This window comes from Coptis chinensis, chromosome 6 (assembly GCF_015680905.1).
Source record: "Coptis chinensis isolate HL-2020 chromosome 6, ASM1568090v1, whole genome shotgun sequence".
NCBI lineage: Eukaryota > Viridiplantae > Streptophyta > Magnoliopsida > Ranunculales > Ranunculaceae > Coptis > Coptis chinensis.
Window position 1 is genome coordinate 42,435,315 of NC_141461.1, and position 18,317 is coordinate 42,453,631.

General features: G+C 35.8%; 1 protein-coding gene across 1 annotated transcript; it reads right to left on the minus strand.

The window, feature by feature from the left end:
- Positions 1-10,310: 10,310 nt before the first annotated feature.
- Positions 10,311-11,504, minus strand: LOC147493056 (putative B3 domain-containing protein Os03g0621600). The gene is made up of 3 exons (XM_086568742.1): positions 11,115-11,504; positions 10,844-11,016; positions 10,311-10,531 (listed from the first exon to the last, which is right to left on the minus strand). Exons 1-3 carry the CDS (start codon positions 11,416-11,418, stop codon positions 10,373-10,375), a joined length of 636 nt encoding a protein of 211 aa, XP_086424868.1. The 5' UTR covers positions 11,419-11,504; the 3' UTR covers positions 10,311-10,372.
- Positions 11,505-18,317: the final 6,813 nt, after the last annotated feature.

The following is an 18,317-nucleotide window of genomic DNA, read 5'->3' on the forward strand; positions in this document are numbered from 1 at the left end:
TCTTACTTTCAAACTATATTTAAACTCATATAGTAAATTAATTGATCAAAATTCCCAACGCCAATTATTTGCCAGATTTCGTTCTAGACTTCAAACAATAAGAAAAATGATAAGCAATAAAGAATTATGCAAGACATTTATGCTTTAAGAGAGGAAGCTCTTGAGTCCATCCACACTATAACAGTTGCTAATGATAAGCAATATAGCTGTTAACTACTAAATAATTAAGCTCAGTATAAACGAAGAAAGTACTCTCACTGATCTACCCATAACTTCGGGATATTATATACAATATAGACATAATTTTGTATGGCTCTTTACCTTTAATATGGGAAGCAATACTACCATTGGACATGTATAGGTGAACCAAAAGCTTTTGATGTTTGGCAATCCGATATTATCATAGAAGGTACACAATCATTTGTATATAATTTCCCATCCATTAGATTTTAACATGAATTTCGTAGATAAAAATTTATGAATTAAACCATGCATCTACAGGAGAAGCAATAAAGAAATATGGTACTGAAGAAAGAAGAGCACCTTTGGGGGAATATAATAACTACAGTCTTTTGTTCACCATACACAATCCACCTTTCACTTCTTTTCATAGCAACTATGAATGCCACAAAATTGAATAAAGTAGAAAAAAAAATATTAATATTGCAGGGGTATATAAGGGTCGATCAAAGCGAAAGCACTTAAAATTAAAAAGAAACTCCCCCGCTTCAGTATGACGTTTTCATATAATTGATTTGATTTTTTTTTCAATATCTTATAAATTTAATTTTTGAATTATTATGTACCAAAAAGTTTTAACTATAGAATATAGAATATTGTAATGATTCAAATTTTGATGAAAACACAAATTTATAGAAATATTCAATGTGTCCATATTTTTTTGTTTGGCTATTATTTCTCTTTTTAATTTTTCGATTTTTTTTTTTTAATATATATGGTTTTGTTTGAGTTGTCTGTGCTACTGGATAAAGAAATGAATGAAACCTACGATAGAGATGACAAATGTATTTCTTATAATGCAAATAAGGTAATGCTGATACTATAAATTACTCTCTATTTTTCATTCCATTTTGGTTTGTCAGCCCAAACATAATGCCACTTTAAATCCCACTTTAAAAGGGCCGAGTGAACAAAAGATCCTTGATTCCCAACAAAAAAGGTAAGGAACTCCCAGCTACAACAATGAGCTTAACAAACCACATTTCCCACGCCCAAAGTTTAGTATGATACAGAAAAAGGAATTTAAATAGCTTAACAACAATGAGCTTAACAAACCACATCATCAAGCTGCTTGGAAACAATGATGAGTAATTGTTAATATGCCCTTGGAAAAAGCTCATCTCATCGCCACTTGGGAAGTCTAGCAAAGAACTACAATGACATATCAATAGAATCATTAAGGTAATTGGCGTTTGAGGAGTCAGATCAAGCCACTACACCATCCTTGTATCTATCTGACTTGCAGCTCTTATACTCCATGTCCTCGTGTTGATTGCTAACTTCGGTGGACACTCCTGCATTGACTTGTTCCCGCCTGCGCTAACCCCTAAAACCAACTCCGTGATTCGGTTGAGGATGGTGCCCGAGAGTTAGGGCTATACCGAGGTGCTATGTTCTTTGCCTCGCCTACCTTCATATTCATCAACTTGGCAATCCATCCCAATCAACAGGTTGTCCCAAACTTAGTATGAGGTAGTCATCATGTGTTACATTTTGAAAATGGTTGAATTCAATTTAACAAACAATCACTTATACCTGAAAATAGATTTGAGATATTATGAGGTTATTAATCCTAAAACCGATACACCAAGTTAAAATACAAATAAAGGCAGAATGTTGCTTTAACGATACCACAACCTTAGCAACTACAACGAACTTGCACAAACGAATACAATTCAAGCAAAGACCGTCCTTTAAAATGTCATTACAACTATGAAGAAAGCTTACATCTACATACAAATAAGTTAAGATATCAAAAAACTTCTCGGCATAACTCTTATATTAATAACTCTTTTCCAAATTTGAATAAATATAACACCCGATACTCTCCCGAGACTACCTTTACAACTTTGTTATTTCATGCATGCCTTTTGAGAGAAATTAAGTAAAGTCAAAGGAATAAAGAGAAACTAACAACTTATTAAGAATTGGATGCCAACCTTTAAGTATGAGTATGTGTCTTTATCAAGTCTGATGTGCTACGCTGTCCACGATACTTTGGTTTAGTCTTCTTGTATCTTTTTTTGCTAGGTTGGTTAGTCTTCTTGTAGGTAGGTTGAAGTGTTGCGAAAGTTAATGAAGTTGAGCTACACATTGAAGTATTAGGAAACAACATACTATTTTAAAAACCAAATGTGAAACATAAAACATAGGTTAGCGTAAAACACTTGAGTAAATTTACACTCCTACAAAATGAATGTTGAACATGATAGAACTTGGACTAACCATCTTTAGCCACAGTTCCTCCACTTCGGTCTCTCTCCATATATAGTTTAGTTCAAGCTATTAAACCTCATACAACTATATATCCTATTTTTTTTAAGAAATATTGGTCACACAAAGACTACAATAAATTAAGCTTTCAAACAACTGATAGGTATCTTTCACGGCTATGAATGATATCCATCCAACATTGTGATGAGTGCTTGATATTGGCTATGAAGTACATACCATCAACCTCATTAGTGATGGTTTTAACACTGGATTTCCATGCAACCAATGTGTTCTTATTTTACTTTACTATTCTTTTTATCTTATCTATGGATCATCCTAAGAAATGAAATTCTTTCTTACTAAATGTATGTGGAACTGGACACATTACAATCTATAGCATAAATCTGTTGTGCTCAAACTTCCACCACTAAGTTCCTATTCAAAGATCTATTAAAGAGAAAAATGAATGCTGGCACTTGGTTATGCAATTAAAGAACCTAATTGTCTACACAAAGTGGTGTTGGAATATCTAAAAAGAAAAATAAAATCTCACCCAATAACTTTGTCTTATGCAGTTACGAAGTCAAAATTGAAACCCATCTTTAGACATCTCTTAAGATTTTTTTCAAACAAATAGTTGACACAGGAGTCAGGACTATAAGACACTTAACGTGAAATAGTCCTCTAGATGTTCTTGCCAATACAAACTTGATATCAGCAGCAAAAACATATAGAAATACTGAATAAAATAAACAACATATTGAAAAGAAAAGGTTTTGTTTCGCCACTAAAACTTCATATCCAAGTTTAGTTTTAGATGGGCCAGGTCGCCATGTGTCCATGTCACCACTTCCACATGTCCCCCTCCTGAAGGTATGGTCTATTAATACACATTTGAGTTTCTTCATTGCAATCTTGACCCCCGTCCATCATCTCCATCCTTAATGTCTTCTCCAACTTATGTTTTTGTCTCCCTCCACCGAAAGAACTGATTTGACCCACATATGGTCACAGTTTAATATGATTTGTTATTTGTTAATCTCACATACAGTTAGTTGTATGATGTTCCTAATATATTTATCGCTGAATAAATTCTTAATATCAATTAAAATTTTGAGTTTGTATGAACGAAAGTTGTTAAAATAATTTACATCCTTAAAATAATTTACATCCTTTGCTTGAGAGATCCACCATAGAACCATCTCACCCAATGTGTGCCTACTGCCTACTACATTTACCATTACAATTCAAACACAAAAAACAATACTCTATTCTATTGGAGTAGAATAGCTCAAGGAACATTGAGCGAAAAATAATATACTCAAACATATTAAGCAATGTAGTAGTCTACCTACATTCATCAAATTAAATTTATTATGTTAAACAATAACATACCTGGTACAACTTTTCTTGATTCTTTCTTTTGGTCAGCAACAAACGCGAATCTCTGTTCCTTATATGTCACTTCGGCACGTACAAATCTCAATCAAACAAACTAATATAACATCCAATAACATGACCTTCTACATATCCTTGGAAAAAAAGAGTAAGGATAAAAAGAAATTCACATTAGATTACCTTGTTAACTAAAAGAGATGGAAATTAAATACCAACAAACTCTTTTAGGATTAGGGATTATAATTACCTTGTTAACTAAAAGAGATGGAAATGAAATACCAACAAACTCTTTTAGGATTAGGGATTATAACATAATCTATCTTAGGATTCTTAAAACCAATCCTACAAAAATCCTTACTAAAAATACTTGGTTTTGCCTTTGTGTTCTTTTTTGTTTCTTTCGGTTATTTATTGCAAAAGCCCCAACCATCGGTTTGTTTTCCCAGCTCCTAAGCTTTAATCCATCATCTGCAGATTAGTAATATAATTATTAGAGCTTATAATAAGCACTTATATGGTTATACCAAATGTAGTCACTCTTTGTTTGAATTCAGTCACTTCTTGCTCCATTATCTCTTTCTTTCTCTCTTTGGTTTCTCTCCTTTTCCGGTCCCTTTTTTGTTGATTGATTTAGGGTATGGTTCTCGTTGGGTTTTTATCGAAGAGAATGAATGTTGATTTTTATTTTATTTTTTGGTTTTTTAATTTCATGGCGAACATCTCTCCCTTATTCTATTAAACCCCAAAGTAAATTTTCAAATCCTTATTCTTCTTGTTCATAGATAATTGATAGATGTTGCATAACAGTTAAAAGTACCAATGTGTCTAGCCTAAACCTTGAATGGAATATCTAATATATTGCCGAATGCAAATAAATATATTTAGTAGTATGTAGTTTTAACTGCATATAGACAACCATAATATTTTTGGCAGGAGACTCACTTTGCTTGTCGCTATTTGAAAGGGTTTTGATTCAAATCATCGTTACAACATTTCTAAAGCCTCTACGCATTATGATAAGCATTGCCTTTGGTTCTTCTTTAAGCTTCTATAGTTGCTGAAATTATTGATGAAAGCAATATTAGACATTTTAAATTGGTCAATAACAACTAAATTTATAATGCAAGAGTAAACAGATTATCACATTTGACACTGTTATATATACTGACCGACATCCATATCATAGGTAACATAGTGCTTGATCAAAACTAATGGAACCATTTTATGAGACAAATTCTCAAACAGTCAAACTCACAATTAAAACCATCTGATCACATAAAAAAATAGCCATTAATATGACTAAAAAAAAAAAAAAAAAATCAAACTTTCATAGAAAGCAAAAATCTATATTATCAATTATTAGGAGGGATAACCAAAGCTACTGTAACGTCTAAGAGCTCCAAAAAATGCTAAGCATTCAACTATCCATTACTGACTTGCAAGCATCTTACATAGTAAATTGAAGTCAGATAATATAATACTATTTTGATGAGAAATAGAAGTTACATTAACAAATGAAAATAGAATTCTAGACGCATTCCAGTTTAAGATTTTGAGGTCACGGAATCTAAAAGCCCAACGCTAAAACTATCACCATAAAACCCAAATAAGATCCTGCATAATCACCTACAATATAGATGTATTCCAACGCCGGACATAATCTTAGATATACTCGTAGACGTGAAATGAAAAATTATTTGGAAGAAATCGATTACTCACAGTTAGAAACAACTATGAAATATCCATTACCAATTAAGTCAATTGTTTTTTGTTTATCGTTACATGAGGGAAGAAAATAATAACAACAAACAGAGTGGAAATAATCCTATTTGCTACATGTTAATGCAAAGAAGAAAATCAATTCAAACCATGAGTATAATTAAATAGCTTCGAAGTTAATATGAAGTTCAATTCACTTCCATTCTATTACTTAATTACATGCCAAGAACTGGGTTGGGATTTTATCATCTTAGCTTTTTTGCAATATTAAGAGAAAAAAAAAACATAACTATACGTTGAGACCAAGCATTGTGCCCACGTCATGTTCACAACAAAAGCTTCTGACAATTGGTGTTATTAATTTTTTTTTTATAGATAGGAATCCAAAATCTAACCTTAACCTTTCGATGCATACAATGAAATCAGTTTATGTTTTCGAGGCGTTGAGACACCTAATCTAACAATCCCCTTGCAAAAATCAATGTCCCATTATCATAATCAATCCAAAAGAAAAGAGAAAGAAAAGCAAGGGTGTAAATCTAGGTTTTCCATGAATCCAAATTCTAACCTTAACCTTCTAATGCATACGAAAGCAGTTTATGTTTTTGAGGCAGTGAGACACCTAATCTAACAATCCGTTTGCAAAAATCAATGTCCCATAATCAATCCAAAAGAAAAGAGAAAGAAAAGCAAGGGTGTAAATCTATTAGGTTTTCCATTAATCCAAAAACCAGTAATCATCTTCTCAGTAACTGCTAAATCTAGTATTGGGTAATTCTTTGTCGATTACAAACCAATTGACCCCAAAAAATCTTAAATTTAACCAAAATTAATGCTTCACCTAAGTAAGAAGTCTCAGACTCAAATACCTATTATTTTGTTAGCTTTTGTCATCCGTGAGGTTGATGGTGCACCACTTGTCAATGTCTTCATTGTGAACACAGAGAAAATCAGCTAACCATTCAACGTAGAGAGTAAATCAGTTAGCTTCTAACCGAGAAGATCATCTATTAACATTTTAACTAAAGGATTAAGCTATTGATTGAAAAATAAATATAACTCTACCTACTATACAGCTCGACCTTCTCACGAATAATCTGTCTTTCTCATGGTTATCCAGCTTCTCATATTAATCTCTTATACAACTCAACCTGCAATAGACAACCTAACACATTATCATATGGATACACAACATAATTATGCACCTTAGAGTTCGAACTCAATATCAGATAATAATATTTACTGAAAGTTCTCAATACATTGTGATGTCAACATTTTAGTGGCAATTTTATAGTTTTTAGATTTCTTAACATATACTTGTCTTTTTTAATGAAAACATTGTGATGAAAATACATTATTTCATATCATCATTGGTGTTTATTATATACCCGGATCACATTGATTATAAAAATCTTGAGAATCTACAAAACCAAAGCCAAATCCAAATGAAAATTTTCTAAATTATACTCCATGTAGTTAAATTACTTTCCCAGTTTAAGATCCAAGTAAATATCATTCTCAATAGCTTGCAAGATATTTCAATGCAACTCTCAATAACATTGATCAAAATGTAATGGTTTTGCAATAAAAATCAAGATATTACTTTGTATTTGCCTACACCAAAGTGCCTTTGAATGATTTTTTTTTTTTGGTTTGGATTGCATGCGTATTGAACAGCTCAAATGGAACATTCGTAGGATCCTATAGTTTTAACTCTTTCAAAAATTGTTAACTACACAGATTTCAAACTTTTAGTATAGTTGTCAAATTACTCACCAAGACTCAGTGTAAGCTACTGACTCCAATTCTACACATTGCTAATTAAAATAACTTATTCAAGCTTCAAAAAAAGTCAAGCTAGTCTATTACATTTTCAGCAGCAAACTACAACTTTTAAAGAGTCTAAATCTGATTAAGTTGCGAGGACCCTAAGTTAAATATTCCTATATACAAATACTTGTTTCAACCATAACATACTATACAATCAATATCGACTAACCAATTCATCGTTCCTAAACCATTGGATCATAATGCATTAGAATGTTATACTTAATGGACTAAGTTGTGGTCATAATGCATTAGGATATATATAGTTACATGGGAAACCGCGATAAGTAAATTAGTTTAATGCAGATAAACTGAACAAAAAAAAAAATCACTTGTTATAATGATCAAAATGGGCATTGGGGCATCACCAATTGATTTGCAATGTGAGGATAGAAGAAACCAAAATTTTGAAACATTTCTAGATAAAAAAAAATGATTGCTAACGCCATGCTCTGACTACCCATCAAAGCAATCTATTCAAGCAACTATAAAACACATGTTCTTAGGTGGTCTCATTCTTTAAACTAAGAATGGGATTGCATGTGTGTAAACCATTGGATCCTTCAATTCCTTGCTATCCATTCTATGGTAAGCCACACCGACAATTTGTTCACAAAGAACCCAAAAAGACTGAAACCTAAAAAACTTTAGTAAATCATCCTATAGACCCTTTTAAAATGAGCTTTTGAAACCCTTCTTAATTATACACCAAGTAGTCTCCCAGCAATAAGATGATGGGTCTCAAAATGGTCAATTCATCAAAAATAGAAAAAGCAGATTGAAGAAGAGACAATTAACCATATGGATATCTATGGTGTTTCGGTGCATACACAACTGCATAAAGAAGTCATTAAACCTTGTTTTCACCCATAGCCAACTTATCCTTTTTTGTCACACCTGTAACTATTGCTTCAATTCCTTAGCAAGGTACAAATTAAAGGTAAGAGTAGTTACAACTCCAAGATAGAAATATATAAAGTTAAATCATTAAGAAATTACAATTAAACACAACTCCAAGATACAAATATATAAAGTTAAATCATTACGTAATTACAATTAAACACATAATCTTGAAACTTAGTCCTTTAAAGGTGTCATACTGACCACCTAGCTTTACATCTCAATGGGGCAAAACAAATGGTAAGACCATTACCTAAACTTAAGTGATAGTACTTTATACCTAACATTACTATATATATGCGTCCAAAATTAAACAACCATCAAATTTAACAAATTTAAACGTTCACACTGTAAATAATAAAATATGTAAGGCACTGAAGAATTAATGACTGGATATGAAAGTAGGATTTAATCAAAGAAAATTAGTCGAACTTCTAGGCCATGAATGTATCCTCCAGTTTGGGCTGTTTCCCTTACATTCAGTAATAGTAAGCTTTTTCCCTTACATTCTGTTGTTTCCTATAATATTTAGAAACAACAAAAACAGTAAACACTGTTTCTCAGCCTGCCTGGCAGCTGGGACCTTGCCAGAATGTTTCAGTGTTCTAGCACGACCATAAAAGATCAAATATACTATTCATTATACCAATAGAAAGGTTCAAATTAACCACTCTACAATGTTGAAGATGAGGTTCAAAATATATAGATTAGCAAAAACCCTTCATAATGGATATAGTAACGGTATGTTCACATTGGCAATAGAAAGAGCATAAGCATGACATCCTTTTAATCTTAAACCTGTGATAAAATATATGAGTTACCCTACAAAGGAAAAGCTAACAAAATATTTGGAGCCCAATACAAAGCATCACGAATAATAGTTGTGACCACTAATAGACAGTTGTTTTCTCCTCGATGTTTTTCCAAAATTCTTTTTGGAAAAAAGTTGTCAAGCTAGTGACGCCCTACGTAAAAAAAGGTAAGCAGAAATTATAGATATTAGGAAATTTGTACAACTGCTTACCAATGTAATAAACCTGATAGCAGAAACATCAACTAAAGGCGCTCAATGCGTAGACAAATTTACACCTCATAAATGAGCACAATGATTTATGCCAAGAACAACAACAAAGAGATGAAGCATACACCTGCTCCTTAAAACCCGTAAACTTGTAAACTAAACCATCTCTTATCCGAACCCCAAGCTGAAAGGTCCTTGGAACCTTCATCCATGTTAGATTAACAATGCCAGACTTATCAACCTCGAATATTATAGATAATAAAAGAAATAAAGTGCTCTTTACCGCTTATCGCAAGAAAGAGCAAGAAAATGCGGAGAATAGTAAGTATTTGACTACGAGGTCAAGAGGGCCCGTGATATTAATAAGAAAAAAGAAAATAGATAAAGAAAACCTATTTGAATGAATAAGGCGATACCTCCTTCAATGGAAGTATATCTTGGAAATCCACGGCTTCAGCCTTCCCTTTGTAAATGGGGGTCAACCCAAACACCACTAACAAAGGATAAAACTGGTCCTCCTTCAATATAGAACAATACGATTTCCCTAGATTTAGTGCGCATTGAGAGTCTAGAACCCTGTAGAGTCTATTGTCCTTCAATTCTTTAAATCTCTTTAAATCTATTTGTAGTCTATAGAAAATTAAAAATAGATTAGGGAGATTTAAACAAATCTAGGGAGGTGGTACTAATTATTATTCCATCCAATTTTTTAGGAGCCAATCATATTGTTTGAAGTGCAAAATGGAGCGATATGGTGAGGAGAGAGAATGTGCGCGAGCTTTTATATATATATATATAGATAGTACAAAATATCGCGATATATCTCGATATATATCGAGATTTCAGAGAAGGGTAAATAAATATCGTGATATCAATTTGGATAAAAACCAGTGTAAATATCGACAATTTTTGTTGACATTTCGCGATATTTTCACGATATGTGTGATTTATACGATATTTTCAGAGAGAATTAGGTGATTGCAAACTGAAGAAGAAGAAGAAGAAGAAGAAGAAGAAGAAGAAGAAGAAGAAGAAGAAGAAGAAGGCTGGTGATTACAAACCGACAAAGAAAAAAAAAAGGCTACTCCTACCCTCTCCCACGCGAGCTACTCTTTCTCCAACTTGCCATTTCCTTCTCTCACTTGAAGCCTGAATAGTTAAACTGTCTAACCCCTCTGGCAAGTAATTCTTGGAGAATTTTTTGGGTATTGGCTGCAAAACGAAAAAGGAAAATAAAACGCCCATTTAGTCATTTACACCTTGTACGTGTTCACCAATTCTATTACATTGTGGTTTGACATGGTATTCAAACTTCGGCTTGTTAGAGGTCACGTTTAAGTTATTGCCAACTGATTTCAGCTTTGGCACCTTGTTAAGTTACCATTTACTCTAAGCAAGTAATAAACAAATTTTCCTCAGCTCTTTGATGATTTTGTATGCTATATTAAGGCACATAGTTTACAAGATTTAATGAAGGTGTGTTACAAAGTCTTAAAGGAAACAACTATAAACCAAGGTGCTCACCATGTAGATACCATTCACATAGGAAGGCTGCACGTAAATTATGAAGTAAGGATAGCTTGATTTGAATGAACCAGCTATTTGAATAGATCCATCTTTTGCTTGACTTTTCAGTCGTCTCTTCATCATCAAAGCTTCTTTACGTGAATATTTTTTGGCAATTGAATCATCTTCACCTGCATTTAACAAACACAGTAATGGTAATTATTGGATATCCAGAGCATCATGTGAAAAGTAAAAAACAACTAAATTGGAGTTTGATATATATGCTTACTAGAAGGATAGTCAGTAATTTCCTTGCGCTTTCTAGATTCTCCGGCATTGTAGAGAATCTCATTACCACTCATATCAAATATCAGAACACAAAATTGAGATTTTCCATCATACTTAAAAATGAGAAAGTGCCCAGCACAAATAGAATGATGCTCTATAAATTCTTGCCACCACTCGATCCAAACATCACCATCAACATTTTTAAGTTCAACATGCCAAACTGCATCACTGGGATCTTTTAGGGCAACAACATCAGGCAGATACTTGCCATACTTGCAGACAAACTTTTTTGGGATCCTCTGCATGGTGCATGTATCAAAGTGAAGTGGAATTTGTGAGGTCGTCGAAGCAGCCTGGAGGGGATGCGGAGTTGTCGAGGATTATGATTTCTGCTCGGGCGACCCGCCAGAGGAGGATGGGCTGGTACTCCCGGCCCGCTCCCGGGGGAATAGGAGGGAGGGTCTCCGCTTGCTTTTGGAGGAGGTGGAGTTTGTTCTGGAAGTTCAAATGGGAAGAAGGAAGGCTGCCAAGGTCGATAGCATTGACAGGCAAACTTCAAACTTCATTTTAACCGGGGAAAAGCGGGAGAAACGTCAAGCTGGGACTGAACTTGAGGATGCCCGTCTTGGAGGGAGTGGATGCGTAACGGGTTTTGGAATGGACACTTCTTTGGAAAGGGGAAGGCTGCCGCTTTTACCAAGGGAGGCGGAAAGAAGCGTAACACCGTCTCTCGGTGACGAACTGGATCGCCACCTGGTCTACGTTGATGAGCGGTCCGGGGACGAAAGTGCTCTGTGAAGAAAACGGATCGCAGCTTCAAGGTGGCCCCGATCATGAAAGTCAGTATCCCCGGACGCGTTTTAGTCTTGGATGGGGACAGAGGGAGATGGACACCAAGAGCTTAAGGCAGAATCTAAGAGCGATGGATCCGCTCAATGCTTGGTAAGCTTTGATGTTCGTGGAGGTGTTGATTTACTTTTTGATGAGCGATATGAACTTAGATGTTATGTGTTATTATGCAGCTGTTGATGGGATATCAAAAGTTGAAGCGGATAGCAATGATCGTTTGAGTTGGAGAGTGGGCGAAATGGAGAAGGTGAAGGACGAAGTTGGCGAATCTACGGGGCTGTCCGGGAGATGGAGAAGAGGGAGGCGGAGGAATGTCGGAAGAAGAGTAATGACGAGGCGTTGGAGAGGATGACATTGGCGCAAAACGCCAAAATTTGAAGGAGGAGTTGGCTGCTGTAATTGAGTATGCCAAGAAATGCAAGGCCGTTGCCAAGGAAGCACGGGATGCATACAACATTTCGACAAATATGAGGACCTAGAAACGACCTACCTTTTATTGAAGTGGAATCGAGAACGGGCTCTAGGTACACCGAGGAGAAAGTACACAGGAATCTTTGGCGATGTTCCGATCCACCGGCATTGTCGTTCCCCGGATATATGTATCAATCACATGAGTGTGTAGAAGTGACTATCGTGGTCGTGGCTAAGGATATTTGTGCGCAATGTTATAAATAAAATATGATGATATAGTTAAGTTACGAATGTCTTAAGTGTTAGTTATATTCGCTTGATTGAATTGTGATTTGCAAGAGGGTAGACCCTACTAACTCTTTGTGCAGGGCGCGTGTCTACCCTATGAAAAACTAACTTGGGTAAAGGTAAAAGAAAAGTTAAATATAGTTATTTTGTATAATCGCGTATATGATACTTTGATTATTTTGTTAAGGGGAATAAGGAACTACGATGCCTATGAGGGAGGAACTACCTGCCTTATCCCTAAATCACTCACACCAGCTTTATGCTTACCCCCTCGTAATATGTTTTTTGCATGGGGGTGCGTTCTGTGTAGGAACGCAGATGGAGAACAATAGTGGGAGACCTAATCGCGGCTAGAAGGTATTGTATTTGATCAATTTTATTTGTTTTATGATGAAGTTGTATCATATTTGTGCTCTTTTGTTTTGGAAGATGGGTTTTGATGTATAAGTAGTGTGGAGGACGTGATGTATATTGTTGAGGTTGTTATGATAACGTAGAGATGTATGTATGTTAGTTTGTATTGTATAAGACCTATATTAGGGTTTCTGGGATTTGTTTGTATATAAATTGTTTTCTTTTGATTTGAGGGTTGGTTACTTGACTTAACTGGCATTAGTCGAGATGGTTAAGTAGCCGGTTCTACGAATCAGTATATCTTTTAGTAGGTGGGTGTAGTTTTATTGGATTTTCAAGTTATGACAGGATTTAAGTTTATGAAATGTTGAAAATACAGAGGAAATTCTGCCGAAATTTTTATAGGATTTTTTTGATTCGAGGATTGGTTACTTGACTTAACTGGCACTAGTCGAGATGGTTAAGTAGCCGGTTCTGCGAATCAGTATTTCTTTTAGTAGTTGGGTGTAGTTTTATTGGATTTGAAGGTTATGACAGGATTTAAATTTATGAAATTTCGAAAATACAGAGGAAACTCTGCCAAAATTTTTGTAGGATTTTTTTCGTCTCTCGTGTAGTTTAGGTTTTGCTTAGTTGGTCTATATCACGTCCTGAGTTTTGTAATAATTAAATATGCCACGCGTCTTTGGTATTCAGTGACTGTTTTATTGTTATCTTCGTTCTTTTATCTCTTATCTCTCTGGAAATGCTAGGGCTAGTTGTTCTTATAATGCCAAGAAGATCAGCATCAAGATTCATACGTGAAAGAATCATCATAAGAAAAGATGATGAAATCGGTCTCAATAGAAAACGTCTCTAAAATCAATGAGAGTTATATTGATAAAAACATGGGAATAATGATGGTCAATGGTCCGAACGAGACGATGGGTAAGGTTCTAGAGTTCTTGCAAGAGGCAAAGGATCATGATCATAGAAAAGGAGAGGATCTTCTTGATTCAGTGTTGTTTGTTGGGAAGTACTTGGCGGAATCACCCTTTGCCTGCATGCTAAAGGCTCTGGATCTTCTCGAGTACCTTCTTTCCATCAAGGGTGAGGACAAACCAAGACCATTCTATTATGTTTTATTTATGCTTCCCCTATTGTCCCAAATAGCAACCTCCATTGAAGGATGTAAAATCCTGGCTTCAACCAAAGGGCTACAATATGTTGTAGATTGCCTGATCAAGATGATGGATGCGGTTTATGGCAGTGATGGGGAGGATACTAGTGGGAGCATAGTTTTGGCAAGTGATGTAATTGAACACGTCATATTGACAACTGATGAAGTGGATTGGAGTTGTGTTGGTCGTCTCCTCAAGACGCGTTAGAGTGTTGGATAGACTCTATATAGGCGCAGGCATCTATGGACATCGGGGTTCTGAGGCCTTCACGCTCTCATCATGGATTCAATTACAACAGAAGATCTAATAGATGAGCTATATGATTGAACAAGCTCAGTGCAAGTGCAACAAGTATTGTAATATGTAGAAAAAAAAAATTCAAGATTCATTGTTAAAGAATGAAAAGTCAATGTAATATGTAGGAATTTCGAGGTGTATTTTTGAGTATTAGAGAGTAATTTATATTAAAAGTATGATCGTGAGGGAATAATATATTTATATATATTATGCACGTGTCCAACATGAATCAGAAAACTCATGGAAGATTGTTATAACATAACACCTTGTCTAGAACGAGGTGATAACCTCCGAGGACTCATGATAGATCGTTACAACATAACACCTCGCCCGTAAGCCAGGTGACAACATGGCACATGCACGCAACGGCAAGAACGCCAACGTAGTTGTGTTAGTTAAAAGTCGTAGCATCGGTCGGCTTATAAATAATAATCGTCTAAAAGCTCATTTATTCTCATCAAGGCGGGGACTTGAGCCGACAGAGGAAAGGAGGGAACAATGTCCGACTTGATTCAAGTTCATCACAAAATCTTGATATGTAGGCAAATTTCATCCCAAAGCAAGCTCAGTCAAAACTCGACCCATCGCAATCTTCTCCATTATTCACACTTGTAAGGACTGATCAAATTCAACCTTTATAATGACCACATTCAAATAAAATATAGATATTTATCGATATTTGTCGATATTTGTGGATATTTATCGATATATCGCGATATATCCACGATATTTGCAGTCAGAAATACCCACACATAGTCTGTGGATATTTGTCGATATTTATCGATATATCTCGATATATCCACGATATTTACAGATGCCCAAATGTAATATATCCCCACACAGGGGGATATATCCACGATACATATCCATAAATCAGAGGTCGATATTTTGCCATATCCCGATATTTTGTACTATGTATACCATTATATATCACATGACATCGTCACGTGTATACAACTGTAGATATTGCTTATCTCCACTCATAAGAGAGGTTTGATATATCGACTCATAAGAGAGCTAATCTTTTTATAAAATGGGAAGGATGATTATAATCACTCTTTTTCAGTCTTTCACCTTACTAGATCACTCCTCTCTCTTTACAGGCTTTTCTCTCTGCAAAGGTTATCTCTCAATTTTGATAGCTCTCAAAATTAGGTTTCTTTTTCTTGTGTTAGGTTTTCCAAAACCTCGTTTCTATTTTTATAGTAACCGGCAATCTCGCAGTTACTATAGCAAAATAGAAACTTCGAATTTAGAGTACATGAGTGCGGGCGTGCCCTTGTTAAAGAAAAATCGAGCGCGTGCGCGCCCTATGATTTTTCCTCGAACCAAAAATCCAGTAACATGAAGGCGGGCACGCTCAGCCTTTTCCACGCAGACATCATCTGATTTCTCTCATCTTCCTCATGTGAGGGATAACTCCAACAATCTCCCCCTCCTGAACAGTGAGGGGGGATATCTCCATGCAATTTCCAAATCAACAGGAGGAGTGTGCTACAATTCCGACAATAACACAACAAACATCAAAGTTACCTTTCGGTAAGACTTTAGTCATCATATCCGAACCGTTCTTGTTGGTATGGATCTTCTCAATGCACAAATGCTTGTCTTTGAGTACTTCTCTAATCCAATGATAACGCACATGTATGTCCTTGGATTTAGAGTAAAAACTCGGATTCTTGCTCAAATGGATGACGCTTTGACTGTCACATAGAACTACAAACTGTTTCTACTTTAGCCCTAGTTCATCGAAGAACCTCTTCATCCATAACATCTCTTTGCAACACTCAGTGGCTGCAATATACTCGGCTTCTGTAGTGGAGAGGGCAACACATTTTTGCAGCTTAGATTGTCAAGAAACTACTCCCCCTACCAAAATAACCAGATAACCAGAGGCGTCATCGAGTCAACATCACCTGCCATGTCTGCATTAGTGTAGCCTTCAAGTAAGGGCTTACTTCCACCAAAACACAAACACGATTTGGAAGTGCCCTTGAGATATCTCAATATCCACTTAACACCTTCCCAATGCTCCTTACCCAGATTTGCCAGAAATCGACTTACAACACTAATGACAAAAGCAATCTCCCATATGACATAGTCTCTTATGTCATAGTTTGGAGGAAGGTTCTTCTTGTGCCGGATTTAACTATGTTTTACACAAACTAGCCTATGTCTTGTAAAGCAAACAAGTTTTCTTCCCTTTAGCTACTACAATGGAACATTTGCTCAGTTTCCATACCCCGTTACCAAACGAGTTTTGAAAGCCATCATCATCTAACTTCCCAGTGGAAATTCGGCCTAGCCGTATGTCGGGGACATGTCTTATATCCTTGAGTGTCAAGGTGTAGCCGACATTGGTTTCTACATGAACATCACCAATGCCTACAATCTTCGAGACGCCGCTGTTACCCATCTTTACTTCACCAAATTCACTGCAGCTGTAGGTAGTGAAAAATCCCCTGTGCGGTGTGACGTGATAGGATGCTCCTGTATCTATCACCCACTCTGTATCCTGGCATGAGGTACTAAGACAGCACACACCACAATCTGACACAATTCTCACTAGATCGTCAACTAGTGCGGTAGTATCTCTGCCTGTATTTCCATTCCTCTGTACCATGTCTTTATGTACACAGTTATTCTTCTCATCCTTCTTCAGTGTTCTGCACTCATACCTGAAGTGACCCTTGGTGGCACAATAGTAACATTGCCTCTCTGCCTTAGGAGTTCTAGCTTCACCCCTAGATTTACTTCTGTCATCACCTCTAGAATGAGATGGTTTTATACTTTTACCTCTCCCCCGCTTATCTGTGACAAGGATCTTTGAGTGAGAGGAGCTGTTCTTAAACCCCTTATTGTCTCCTCATTCAACAATGCCCCGGTAGCCATCTCCATGGAAATAACTCCATCCTTAGCGGCTCCGTTAAGAGAAACTGCTAACGTCTCCCAACTTTCGGGTAGAGATGCTAATAGGAACAAAGCCTCAACTTCGTCACCCATATTAATCTTCATAAAATGCAACTAATTGATGGTATTATGTAGTTCATTAAGATGCTCAGACATTGAAGAACCTTCTTTGTATTTCGTGTTGGCAAACTTCTTAATGAGCAGCACTTTGTTTCCGATCGACTTTCTCTCATAGAGGTCTTTGAGTTTCTTCCACAAGCCAAAAACAGTGGTCTCTTAGGATACATGGTGAAAGACATTGTCGTCAATCCACTGTCTAATGTACCATATTGCTTTCCTGTCAAGCTTGCTCCACTCATCCAAAGGAATCACTTCCGGTTTTTCTCTCCCATTCTCAATAGGTTGTGTTAAGTCTTTACAATATAGCAAAACTTCCATCTTGGCTTTCTAAATAGTGTAGTTTGCTCTATTCAGACTAATCATGCAAGTGTTCATAGAATGGTCCATCTCTACAAGTTATTTAAACTTAAAAATTCTCTCAGGAGTTTCGTCAAACACCTTCCGAGCAAAATTTGGATAACACCCTAGGTTAATCCAACCTGGCTTCGATATCACTTGTTGGGGTTAATACCGATACCAATCGATCCCCACTACATAGATAACTTGTAATATGAACTCAACTACTTCTCCAGACAAATTCTAAATATTCACTACAACCAACCTAACATGCCCAACTATCTAAACTATTAACAACATATAATAATGTAAAGAAGTAAAAGCATACCAAAACACAAAGATATACCGTGGTTTGGCCAATAGTGCCTACTTCCACAAGAGCTAATCATTTTATAAAGTGGGAAGGACGATTACAATCACTCCTTTTCAGTCTCTCACCTTACTAGATCACTCCTCTCTCTTTACAGGTTTTTCTCTCT